Source organism: Vidua chalybeata, chromosome 6 (assembly GCF_026979565.1).
Source record: "Vidua chalybeata isolate OUT-0048 chromosome 6, bVidCha1 merged haplotype, whole genome shotgun sequence".
NCBI lineage: Eukaryota > Metazoa > Chordata > Aves > Passeriformes > Viduidae > Vidua > Vidua chalybeata.
The window spans coordinates 15,882,227-15,894,711 of record NC_071535.1 but is presented as its reverse complement, the minus strand read 5'-3'; the positions used below and the strand labels follow the sequence as shown (position 1 = coordinate 15,894,711).

At 43.0% G+C, this 12,485-nt stretch overlaps 1 protein-coding gene across 1 annotated transcript in view; it reads left to right on the top strand.

Annotated features, from left to right (window-relative positions):
* LOC128789250 (ras and Rab interactor 3-like) overlaps nucleotides 1-12,485 on the top strand; it is a 160,311-nt gene that overhangs the window by 107,466 nt on the left and 40,360 nt on the right. Inside the window, exons 19-20 of the mRNA XM_053944989.1 lie at nucleotides 2,372-2,558; nucleotides 5,348-5,462. Coding sequence (XP_053800964.1) covers nucleotides 2,372-2,558; nucleotides 5,348-5,462 — 302 coding nt within the window. The remainder of the gene's footprint in view (nucleotides 1-2,371; nucleotides 2,559-5,347; nucleotides 5,463-12,485) is intronic.

Here is a 12,485-nt window from a genome sequence, read left to right as displayed (position 1 = left end):
CTACTGCTCCAAAGCCAGCATTTTAAGCGATTTGGGCAATGCAATCCTCTTCCTCTTCTTTTGGGAATTTATCCATCTCTTATAACTCACTCACAGGAAACGTCTCACCAAACATTCCCCTGATTCCATATGATCCCCTTAATGACTCTTCCTGCCTCTCCTTTTGCCACAGTCTCCCCTTTCACTCATCTGTGCTTTCCTCCCTCGCTACAGGTACAAGAGCCTGCTTAGCTCCTTCCAGGCTGGTCTGGCTTTTGAGAGAATACCTCATCCCTGAGGGCCCACAAAATATTGGACTGCCTGTTCTGCCAAAAAAAAAAGAAAATCTTTATCCACTTCCCTAAATTTGCTGCGCTGAAAGACTCCACAAATTCGAATAATGAGATTTTCTATTAGGGCAAGCACTTTCAGTCTTTTACTTTTTCATCTTGTATGTCTGAGTTTGGAATTATTTTCAATTTTCTATCCATTCTCCAAAATTTAGACCTTACATGCAGGCACATGTATTGGAAGGTCAGTTGTGTTATTTTTCCTCAGCAGTCTGTTCTTGTTGCCAAACTGCAGCTGGTGCTGTGAGCAGGGCTCTCACAGGTTGTGCCTGTGGGAGGGAGCAGAGGGATGGATGCCTGCACCCCCTGTGGGGAGCCCTGCGCCAGGGTCACTGTGTGCCTGATGCTCAGCACGTCCAAGCTGGTTTGTGTTACTTTCCTGACTTTGTTGATAACCCTCATTTCCCTCCAGGCAATGGGATTCCTGAGCATCAGTGCTTTGCTGGCCCCACCTTACATAATTAATGGTAACAAAGTTCCTCACTACAGGAGCTAAGGCCGACACGTCACCTTTTGGTGACACAGCAGGACATTATCAGCACTGACCTCCTTTTGATTGAAGCTTCACCCATCATTCAGATGTGATCAGGTTCATGTCTTTGTGACTAATTAGGGAAGTAATTTTTGCTGTTATGGAACATTTCATTATATGTCAACTTTCTTTCCCTTCAATTCATTACTTCTTTCCCACAATGGAGTATGAATATCGCTATCCAACACGTTTTCCGTTCACATGGTTACAAGGCTTTTTTGGTTGTTTCATCTTTTAAAGAAGATCAAACTTTTTTTGTTAAAAACCCCAAAAGATGATTCAGGGTAACTTCCAAAAGCTGTATTCCATTGTTTTTCTCAATATGTTCAGATGATATTGATTAAAATCACATGCTGTTACACCTAAAAGAAATTCCCTCACCTATGTGCCAAGCTGGGCTTTTATCACAAGAGAGAGTTTCACTTATTTCAATTTGCTTTTTTTTAAAGCACAGTTCTCTCATTCCTACTGTCTTGACTATGGTCTTAAAAAAGGATTGATTAAAATCAAGATTCTGTGAAATAATACCCTTAATCTACAACCTGAATTACAGAGGCACCTGTATTTTCTGAGAAAGCTGTCTGTGAAGGGTTGAAAAAGAAAAAAAACTGCTAAAAATAAAATCTCTGTGTTGCTTTTGGGATTTGAAAGGCTATTTTTACACAAACTGACTTTTGGGACAGACTTGCTGTGTTAGGGTAGGCCTTTGAAATTACTCTCTTTTAGAAGTTTAAGACTGACCTTATTTGAAATGTAGTACCTTAAGATCTGTATCTTTAAAAATAAAAGGAAAAGGAAAAATATTTGAAGTAAGACCAAATAAAAAATGAGAGTCCTATTTTTAGTTCTGACCTCTAAGCAGGAAATTAGAGCAGCAAAACACATTTTGTGTATGTTCTCCTACATTTTCTTAAAATGTAAAATCAATTCATCAAATGAATGACAAGCCCATATTCCCATGAGTCCATGGTCTTATCCAGCAGAGCTCTTGTGACCAGACTTTTCAGCACAAGTGTTTCCACTGCCTGCAGAGCTAAGCACATGTATAAATTGACTTCATCAAATCAGCACCATAGCTCGAAGCCACTATTTAACACCAGTCTGCCATTAGACTGTGAGCACTCCTCTTCTGCATCACTCCTTTTGAAGCCATGAAACATCTCTCAGACCCTTCAGCTGGAGGGTGGCATCCAGGGGACAGGCATGCTCAACACTCCGTGGCCCTGGCCACCGCTGTGCCTCCCTTACCTGTGTCTGTGGGCACCTGTACTTCGGCAGCATCGACGGGTGAGCCGAAACCAGCAGAGCTCAGCACAAAGCACCCTGCCAGCCTGCTGTCAGAGCAACGTGCCTGTGCTTTGATGCCCCTCAAGGAGCATTCCTGATGCCTAAGTCTTTGCACTTACAGTCCTTACATCCTTTGATGTCTGTGTTTGCACTTACAGTCCTTACTCCCCCCAGTTTTCTGTTTGCAGCTCTGCTTACCAGCGACTCCCTTGCTGTGTTTCAGCCCTGTTGGAGATACCAGTGAAGAGAGGAAAGAGACACATCTTTGTCAGGCCAATGCTGTGCAAAATTGCCTCCAGCATCCAGGGATCAGCATCCTTGACAAACTCATCAAGACATGTCCTGTCTGGCTTCAGCTGAACATGAGCCAGGAAAGGGCTGGGGCGATCCTTGGCAAGGAAACAGCAGGGGTAAGTCCAAAGCAATTTCAGTTCAGACAACCACATTTCCTGTCCTTGGTTAGGAGAGCAGTGCTTTTTTTTTATGTGGAAGCAAAAGTATTTAACAGGCTGTTCTCTGTTTCCATTACCATTTGATGCTTTACCTCTCTCAACAGCACAAAACAGATATATTAGCTTTGGGAAAACAAGGAATATTATCTCTGGTTTTATTTGCTTACCATGTAGATTAAGGGAGATGGCTTCCCATCCACCACCATACCTACAAGTATGGTGATTATCCTGATCTGGAGCAATGAAAAAAAATCTGTGAAGAAAAGGACCTTCGATTCAGGGAGCTGCTGGGAGTAATTTTTATTGCAACAATCAATATCTGGTTTGCATAAACGGAGTATTAGAGAATTATACACTTGTGCAAAGCTTAGAGCTTGCTTTAGGAAAACTGCTCTGTGCCAAAGGGAGCTGCTCCCCTTTCCTGAGAGGTCTGAGAGGTGAAGGCATAGCGGGCTGTAGATGTCCTGGCTGAATCCTTTGGGAAGGGCAGGTGTAAACGACCTGAGCTGATGTCAGGGCTCAGCTGCGCTGAGGAGGTTTGGACCTGTCCCTTGGCCAAGTCACTCTATCCCAGGGCTAAATGCTGGCACAGCTGAGTGACACCTTCCAGTGGGATTCACCTGAGCAGCCTGGGCTGTGCAGTGCACCTCACCCTGAATCAGATTTCTCAATTAGATTAAGTAATTCTCGTTGTTTTTCTGCCCTGTCTGTAAGTGGAGATGTGCGTGACTGTCTGTGATGTAGCCATGTATGGCCCCAGGCCTCCTCAGGCATTGTCCCTTCCCTGCAGGCAGGGAGTTCCCCACCTCTGAGTGGCTTTGGGGAAACATCCTGCCTCTGTTCCTCCTGCCCTCTGGGAGCCCACCTGAAACTGGGCAGCACCATTCCCACCTGTGGTGAAAATAGAAGAGACTGATTTCAATACCGCCCTGACCCAGTGGAAGTACAGTACTCAGGGCTAAGTACAGCTCAGAAAACCCATCTCCTACTTCTCTGAACAGCCAGAGTCCAATTTTAGTCTCTGGATCCATGGCAACCAGGCGTGCCGATCAGGAAAAAAGAAGTGATTCATTTCCAGGTTTCATTTCCCTGGTTGCTTAGATTAAATTTCAGATGTAGCAATATAAGCTGGTGCTGTCTGGCAGTCGTGGTTGGAGGGACAGCACTGCCATGTGGGTGGTAGGACCCGGGCAAGGGCGAGCCTGTCCCTGCAGGTACTACCTGCCCCCTACCTGCAGACACTGCAACAGAAGGTGGGGACTGCCCTGCACTAGAAATCAGCCTGTTTAGGGCACACACCTGTGCAGTTATTTGCATTTTCTCTGCCCTGATGGTGGAACTGAGCTCCTGGGGCTCCATTTCTCATGAACTCAGAGGCCAAGTTGTCAGTACTGTGTTCACACATCCTGTTGTGAAGCAACCCCAAAGCTGTGTGTTCAGCATGGGTGCTTCAAAGTGACTGGAGACGCCCTTATGGCTGGGACTCATGCAGGGAAAGGTCCCTGCTTCTAGACAAGCTTTTTAAAAATTCCTCTGCCCAAGAAGTTAATGGGTTTTTGCTAGATTTCCATACATTACAGTTGATTAATTATTTTATCAACTCACACTTCTCTTTCTAATATTAATATCCAGGCTACAAAATTAGCTTGATTTTTTAATGCAGTTTTTTAAAAATTTGACTCCTTTCTGCCTAAGCTTACTGTCAAAGAACAGATGAAGGTGAAGATTATTTTGTCTTTGTATCTGCACCTTCAAAATACAAGCTAAAAATATCCCTGACAATGAGCTTTAATTAGAAACACACTTAGGATCTCACACAATACAAAGAATGAGGCATTTTTCCTTTTGCTTGGTGGAGCAGCTCTGTGGGAAAAGGCCTGTAGGGATGGTGGCCAGCGAGTTGGGCACAGACCCACTGAGGAGAGGCTGTGGAACCAGGGCTTGTTCAGCCAGAAGACACCTTCAGGGGACCACACAGCAACCCCTGGTACCTGCAGGGAGGTCATGGAGAAGATGAAGCCAGGCTGTGCTCAGCACTGCAGGGTGGGAAGACGTGAGGCAACAGTGTACATTGAAACCAGAGGGGTCCAGATTGGGTGCAGGGAAGCATTTTGTCCCTGTGAGGACAGTAAGTGGTGGGACAGATTGCCAAGAGGGCTGTGCAGTCTCCAGCTTTGGACGTTCTCCAGACTTGTACAGACAAATCCCTGAGAAACTTGGTCTGGCCTCATGGCTTCACCCAGGGCATTGGAGAAGGATTCACTCAGGTTACCTGCCAGGCTGAATGATCTTATAGTCCCATAAAAAGCTCTGCCATGGACACTGTGGCCACCAGAACCTTTGGCCTTATGTTCCTCTCATGGACTCTCAAATCCTTACCAACTAAATGTACAAGTGACTCCCTTGCTTTAGACCTGGACTGGGACATTCTAGGGTGACTTATCTGTGATTTAGGGCACTGTGTGAGGACCATCACTTAACAAATTGTGAGTGCAGTTTTAAATCTTCAGTTAGTGAAATAGTTTGCTTTAGGCATAAGTGGGACATCAGTGATGCATAGAAACTTTGTGAGTCCCTTCACAGGTCTGAATTTTTGTTGTATAAAGCTTAGCTAAGTGGAATGAAGCTAAAATAAGGCTATTTAAAGGTGGATTGAACTGATAAAATCTACATTGACAATGACCTAAAATAAAGTTTAGAAGCTCACATAATGTAGCTGAGCTCTTGATTCTGTTCTCCTTTTTCAGATATTCTTAGTTAGGAAAGAGGGTAATGTGAGCAACATGGTCCTTGCAGTCCGCCTGCCAATGCAGAACGAGGCTCCTGGTGTGCTGGAGTACAACATTAAAGAAGAAAAATCAAGTAAGGTCTTTACATTTTCTGGTCTTGCTCTGGTTAAGGTACTGCGTCCTCTTGTGATCACCAATATTTATGTAATCTCACTTGCACTGAAAAGGTTCCTCTTGTGACTGGCAGCAGATCTTGCTTTTATGATGTAATTCAGTTAATATTTCCTGCAGATGCTTTACCCCAGCTCCCCTGTGGTTCTGCACCTTCTGTTATCATTTACAGACTCACAATAGGGAAATAAAGCACCTCCAGATGAGGAGGCCAGTGCTTTGATCAAGTGAGAGGAGCTGCCTTTCACCAGCTGGAAGTCTTGAGGAAAGTGAAAAGCATTGGCAGATTAAGCCTGGTTAACTCACTGACTCTCTCTATTTAAGGCACTGAATTTGGGGTCACCAGTCATCTGACATCTGCTATGTTGCCTTTTCATGCACCTCGTACATTTACACTGAACAACAAGTCACTCCCAAACTGTTTTCAAAGCCAACCAGGGAAGCAGGTGGCTGCTGGTATCGGTGCTATTCCCAGCTGGATAGCCAAGTCTGCCACAAGCAAGTGAAAATGAACCCAGTTCAAAGTCAGCCACATTGAATCCAGCCCTCTGTGTAAATGGATGTATGAGGCACATGATTTCCACTTTCAAAGGAATATTTGGAAATACGTGAGTTTAGGATAGTCATAGAAACAAGCACTCAAAAGAGTTCATAAAAATAACTTCACACTATTTATTTATCTGAACACACTTAAATCCTCTGCCACTGAGCTCTGTCCCAAAGCCAGGTCCCCAGTGAAACTGTTTTATTCTTTACTAAAAACCTTGTGTTTCTGCAGATCAGTGTGCAACATCACTTTCCCCTTGTTCAAATGAACTTTTACAGTTGCTCAAATAGTTTTTCCTTCTCCTATATCTCTTCACATACCTCTGCATTGTAAATAGACTTTAAAGCCAGAGGTACAACTGAATCTCTTAAACCGTTCTAATCTCAAGGCCAGACCACAATCTGTCACAGCACTGCTCCTGCACAGGGTGCAGCTCCCTGTCTGGCTGCTGCATCCCCCTGAGAAGCTTTCTCTCTCATCTCCCTGCTCGTGGGAGCACCCAGCTGCAGAAATATTCAGAGTTCAGTGCTCCTGTGTGAGGGCAGGAACAGCAAACCTTTTGCCACAACTTCAGGTGTTCAATTAAGAATACAAGGGCAAAGGTTAGCTGCAGGGTAGAGAAACCTTTTCTTTATTTAGCTATTTGAACTTGACCTAGGACTTAGATTTTTCATGGTGGGGAATCGGTTTTTGATGATTCAAGCTTTCCTCTGGATAAAAATTTAAAAAATCAAATCATGTCATCCTAAAATATGTCATTTATAGAAGTGTTACTTCTTCACTCATGTCCAGTGCCATAAAATCATATTTCTTTTAGGACAGGCAAAGTAAAATGTAGTATAAAAATGTCACTGAGCTAACCTCTCTAGAGAGACTTTGCTGCCATGCTTTCCCAACTTGCTTGCATTTCCTAATTTATCACTACCTTAATGCAGAGGATGTATTGGGAGGAAAGCTTCCTGGTAGAAGCAAGAATTAAATCAGTTTTCACCACTTTCATACAAGTTGCAAAGTAAGTGGAGGAGGGTAATCAGAATTCAGCTCTCATTCGTAAAGCAGGAGAGCTGCCATCACATGCAGCAATCCCAGCAGCCATGAGGCTCATGCATTCCTATGGTGCATATTCACATTAGTTTTAGCTTGAGTTCTGTCAGTGTTGCATGTCAATTGGTAGAAAGCCTCTCAGTTCTCCATCCTGCACTGTGTTGACAAGAGCACACTAGGTACAGAAGTGGTCTCTCTTTTGCTTCCTTTCTCATTTAGGGTAATTACCCTGGATTTTAAGTTTAAAAGAAATTGAATGAATTCATGTTAATAAAGCCAAAGGACTGTACCTAGTACAAGGGGAGATGGTAAATCTTCTGTGTCACAGAGTAATCTAATACCTTAGGAAATTAATTAATTCTTTAGCTTTTGAACTGCATTACTACACTGCCTTCTAAACTATTTTCAGATAATAAAATTAAAATATATCTAAATGCTTTAAAAGAATTTAGAACCTGAGCTTCCTTGACAAGTAAGCTGGTATATCTGGATTGCCTGAGCTTGATGATGTGCCCTTCACTCATCTCTGGTATTCTGTAAGTGTCAGGGTAGGAGACCTCTGAGCACCCCCAGAGATACTCTCTTGCTGAGGAATGCAAGTAAGTTGGAAGTTGGGTGTTACACTCCTGAAAATATGTAAAACACCCCAGCTGAATAACCTGATGGCCACTGTGGACTGGCAGGGTTTTTCCAAACATCTATTCTTTAACTTCAGAAAATCTCTTTCCTTTCTGAGCTGACACATTAGCAGTGATCTGTGTGACATGCTCCAGGGAGAGCTGTTTGTCCCTTTTGGAGAGCTGGCTCCTCCTAAAGCGTCTGAAGAGCGGCTACAAATTCTCCTCGTTATCTCACTTCAATTCATTAGACTCCACACAGTTAATGCATTCAGATGTAAACTGAAATCTGAATTTGCCTTGACATATAGAGTTTTGATTTTATGGAGAGCCTTCCTTCAGTTAAAATTCAAGTTGCAACCTAGCAAAATTCAAGTTGCAACCAGATTACTATTTTGAATAACCTTGCCAGCTGCTTCTTGTCCCTGGCTGTTTGTAGAGCCATTCTCATTCCATCCTACTTTTCAGTCAGGATCTGAGGAGGCTTTCCCTGGTATCATGATGATGGTACAGTGTCGCCCTGGTTATCAAGAGTTTTCTAAAGCCTTCTGAGTTTACATTCTTGTAGATAACTTTCTCACACAACTTTCTGTAAACAACCTATTGTTTTGCATTCTTTCATAGAGGCGGAGAAATTTGATGTACAGGTAGTTTGTCCAGTGTCGTTGGAGAGGTGGCACGTTCACCCTCCAATCCACTGGCATCTTTTGAGAACTATAAAAGATTGGAGTCAGAGAAAATAAATTAGTCTCTTCATCGTGACCAAGGCTGTGGTGTGTCGTTTTTGCTTGTGTCATCTGGTGACAGTACAGAGGTTGTTGCCCAGCCCCTGTGTTCCATATAGAGATGGCCATTCAATGAAGTACAAAAAAACCCCTTCAGAATCTTCTTGGCATTGCACCGCCAAATAAGAGTGGTTCATTGTTTTACTATTTCTTTTCCTCATAGAAACTCTGTTGATATTTGGTGATTTAGGGAAGTATAGTTTTCTGATGAGAAGACTGTATTTAAACAGTGATTTCTCTTTTTAAATGGAAACCCCCAAAGAACCCACAAGGTAAGAGAATAAAGAAATGAAACCTCTTTCCCTTTTTTGGGGGGGAAATTTTCACCTCTCCTGTGAAGTAGCCCTTAGAGAGAACAGGAAAATTTTTCTTCTGGTTCTTTTTGGTTGTCATTCTTCCAGAGACAGGAAGGCTAAATCCCAGTGGTATCAGTGGTATAGAAGAGGACAAACAGCTGATACCAGGTACCATGTGGTTCATCAGAAGCTGAGAAACCTGTCAAGTTTCAAAGCCTTGGATCTCTGTGGTTTTGCCCTTGGCCTGAAGGATCCCTTACTTCTTACTCAAAGATGTGGAAATCTCCCAGAGCTAAAGCTTGTTACAAAATTTCTACCATTTAGAGATGCAGTATTGCCAAAATCTTGACTACTTTTTGCACTTTCTGTTCTGAGAGTTACCCCTTACTTCTGCTTCATTCTGAGATGAAGCCCCAGCCTCACCTCTTCCTCAGCTGACTCCTGCCCTTGGCTCTTCTCAGCAAACTGGTGGCAACCTCAGGCCCTAATTCCCCCTCCTTTTCATGGATATACCTTCAGAAGTCATCCTGCTGACCTCAGCTCCATTGCAGTGGTATTAAAAAAGGAAGAATCAGAAGTTTAAAGTACATGTGCATTTCTGAAGTACTGTATACTGAGAGCTTGGAAGAAGCATCTGAGTGCCACAGACCATGTAGTGCAGGTAGTGACAGTAGCTTTTACTTTCACAAAGAGTCATGAAGGCACCTGCACAGGAGTAAAGTCCTTTAATAGAGGAATGCTCTATCACCATAAACTGAGGTTAACAGTTTCTTTTTTTCTGGGAAATTTTGTGAATAATATCTGAAGATAATTTGACTTCACAAAACACATGAATTGATCACATACTTCTCAGGAATCTTTTATATATGCTTTGGTGTGGGATGTGTAGTAATTGTTTTCCAAGCTCTTCTGTACCAAGAAAAAAGGATGTGATTCTTTCCAAGTAAGCAAAATGGCACTAAAGAGAAGTATCTGCAATTTCACAGAATAAAGAACATATTGCTCATATTATTAGATTTTTGAAAATAGAAATAACAATGAAATGTATTTGCTAAGTCCATCTTGAACTCCTCAAGTTCATGTCATAAGAGCTTTGAGGCTGGTCTGATCCTGACACAGCTGCCCATCTCCTGTAACCCTGCTCCTGCCTCCCCCATTGCTGCAATGGCTTAGCTCACTTGGAGGTGAGGTATTTTTGGAGGCAGTCCACATGAGCCCATGTTGTGGAGCTGCTGTCCTTCCTCTTTTAAGCTGTACCTGTGGGGGACAATCTGCCACCAGACACAATTGTTCAGAAGCATCTTTTACAACACATGGGGCCAAGGCTGGGTTGAGCCCCCCAAAAATCAATGAGTGCACAGCTGAAGGAGGGGTTTGTAGTGAAGCCTTGACTTTATTGCAGCTATTTCATTTATTAGAGGAAAATTATGAGACTTAAAGTTCTCTGTGCTCTGACCCTCCAAGCTTCTCTGCAGACCAGCTCTGAATAAGCTGGAATGTAACAGAGGTCTTGAAATAACCTTAGCAAAATCAAACAGGAAAACCGAAATAAATTATCTCCAAGTAATACAAAAATGTCCAGAACGTGATTAATATCTCCTTTGAAGGATGAGACACGGTGCCATTGGACACAGTAGCTCAATTTCTGGTTTATGGACAGCAGCTGTACTCCAGGCTATGTGGTATGAGCTTGTGGTAAGGACCTACAATATACCTTGACAGAAAAGGTGCAGGCAATTACTGCACTCCAAAGCAGTTTAAGAGCAATCACTGAGTGTTGCTGCAAAACTGCAAGCCTGGTAGCAAAAAAGGATGCTGATAAAGAAATCCAATGTCTGCCCTGGTCACCTTATTTGACATTTCTTAAAGTGAGACTGAGCTCAGGAAGTGCAGACTGGAGTTTGGTATGAAATGCTTGAGACAGGAGGAATTTAGGAAAGGATTACAACTCAAGTAAAACACACAGCAGCAGTTTAACCTGCCTGGTTAATTCTCTAACTGCTTTTACCTGCTTGCCATGAAGGTTGGTGAGGCTCTGACCACTTTGTGCATCCACCAGTGAACATCTGCCAGCAAATTCTATCAGGACAGAAAGAAGAGTTACACCAGATATAGAGGAAGCAGGAAGGCAGGCCTTGCTGGGGAGGCCAAATGGAAATTCAGATGAACAAAGGTGTTCCTTTCCATGTTGGATGTTAGGAAATGTGAAACCAACAGGAAAAGATTACTGAAGGGCTAAGATTTTGCAATATACTTTCTTGGCTTAGTGATCCCAAATAGATGCAGTCTAAAGATATGAAAGCAAGCTTGATTCTCAAAGTCAAATTTGCCAATTATTACAAAGTCACTTCAGTCACTTCAACACTGCCATTCCTCCTTCCCAAGCACTTGTGAAAAAACTCCACAGTTTTTTATTATAGACTAATGCCATTTGCACAGATAAAAAGGACATGTGCAGTCATTCTGACTGTCCTGTAACAGTAACAGATGGAAATTAAACAACAGTAATCAGGCAGCAGCAGGTTTACAGAGGGGCATTAGAGCAACAGGGGGAGGGACATTGCTCATCTTTGCAGGCTTAGCTCTAAGCAAAGCTGCTGAAAGCCCTGGTCTGTACATCCCAGCCAGCCTGAGGTGAGGGCTGTGGGCATGCCTGGCATGATGGCAGAGCTCAGGCATGAAGGAGACAAATTCCTGCGTGTGCCTGCATGGGTCAGCGTGCCCCAGTGCTGTGGGAGGACACACTCACAGGGCAGGGAACAGGAGGCAGAGTAGGAGCAACTCAGCAGATGCTCTCTGTTGGCTCAAGCACCTCCAGATGCTGACAATAGACTGGCCTATTGCACTCCTCTGGCACCCAGCTAACATGGCCAAATATGGTCATTTATGGCAGATTTCCCCGTTTAATTTTGTTAATGTTTATTTAAATACATAATGCTGAGGCTGGATTAACAAACTCAGAGACTAAAGTACTTGCTGCTAACATGTCACAGTATGGTCAGGTGGTATTTTCCCACATGAACTACATTGTAGTTCTGCACAAATGAGGTCATGGGAAAAAATAGGAGGATAGCTTGGTTACTGCAAGCTATTCATACACAATTTAACTCCTTCAGTGCGAGGGGCCAGTTGTGCAGATGAACTTTGTGATATGAATATTTTTGTGGAAGTGTTGACAGCTCTTGCAATAGCTTCCTCGGTTTTGCAAGTCTTTTTGCTAACACTCTGTCTCCTGGAATCAGGAAGTAGAGTGAAGATAGGCAGAATTTTTTTTTTTTCCAGAAAGAAAAATAACCATCACAAATGCAGAGAAAAACCTTACAATGTTGGTAATACTCAGAAAACAGAAGATTAAGGAAAACAACCTATAAGAAGACAATCTGCTATTTAAAAAATTAATTTTAATTGCATTTATTTTGGATCCCTGCTGAACTAGAATGAAGATGGAGATAGAAATCTGCAGTACAGACTGAGGTCAGAAAGATGGGATCCTTCACTTCATAGCTAAAGGGAATAAACTGGTGTATGTGCTGGTATACCTGGCCTGACTTCTAAGATGAAGACATTTATTTTGGTAGCACTTGCAGATTTTTGTGGGAGGTGTTTTGGGCTGGATGAAGCCTTGAGTGACTTGGCTTGACCTCATGGTCCTGGATTTAGCAGGATTTTGGGCTAGAGATCTCCTACTGTCCCTGC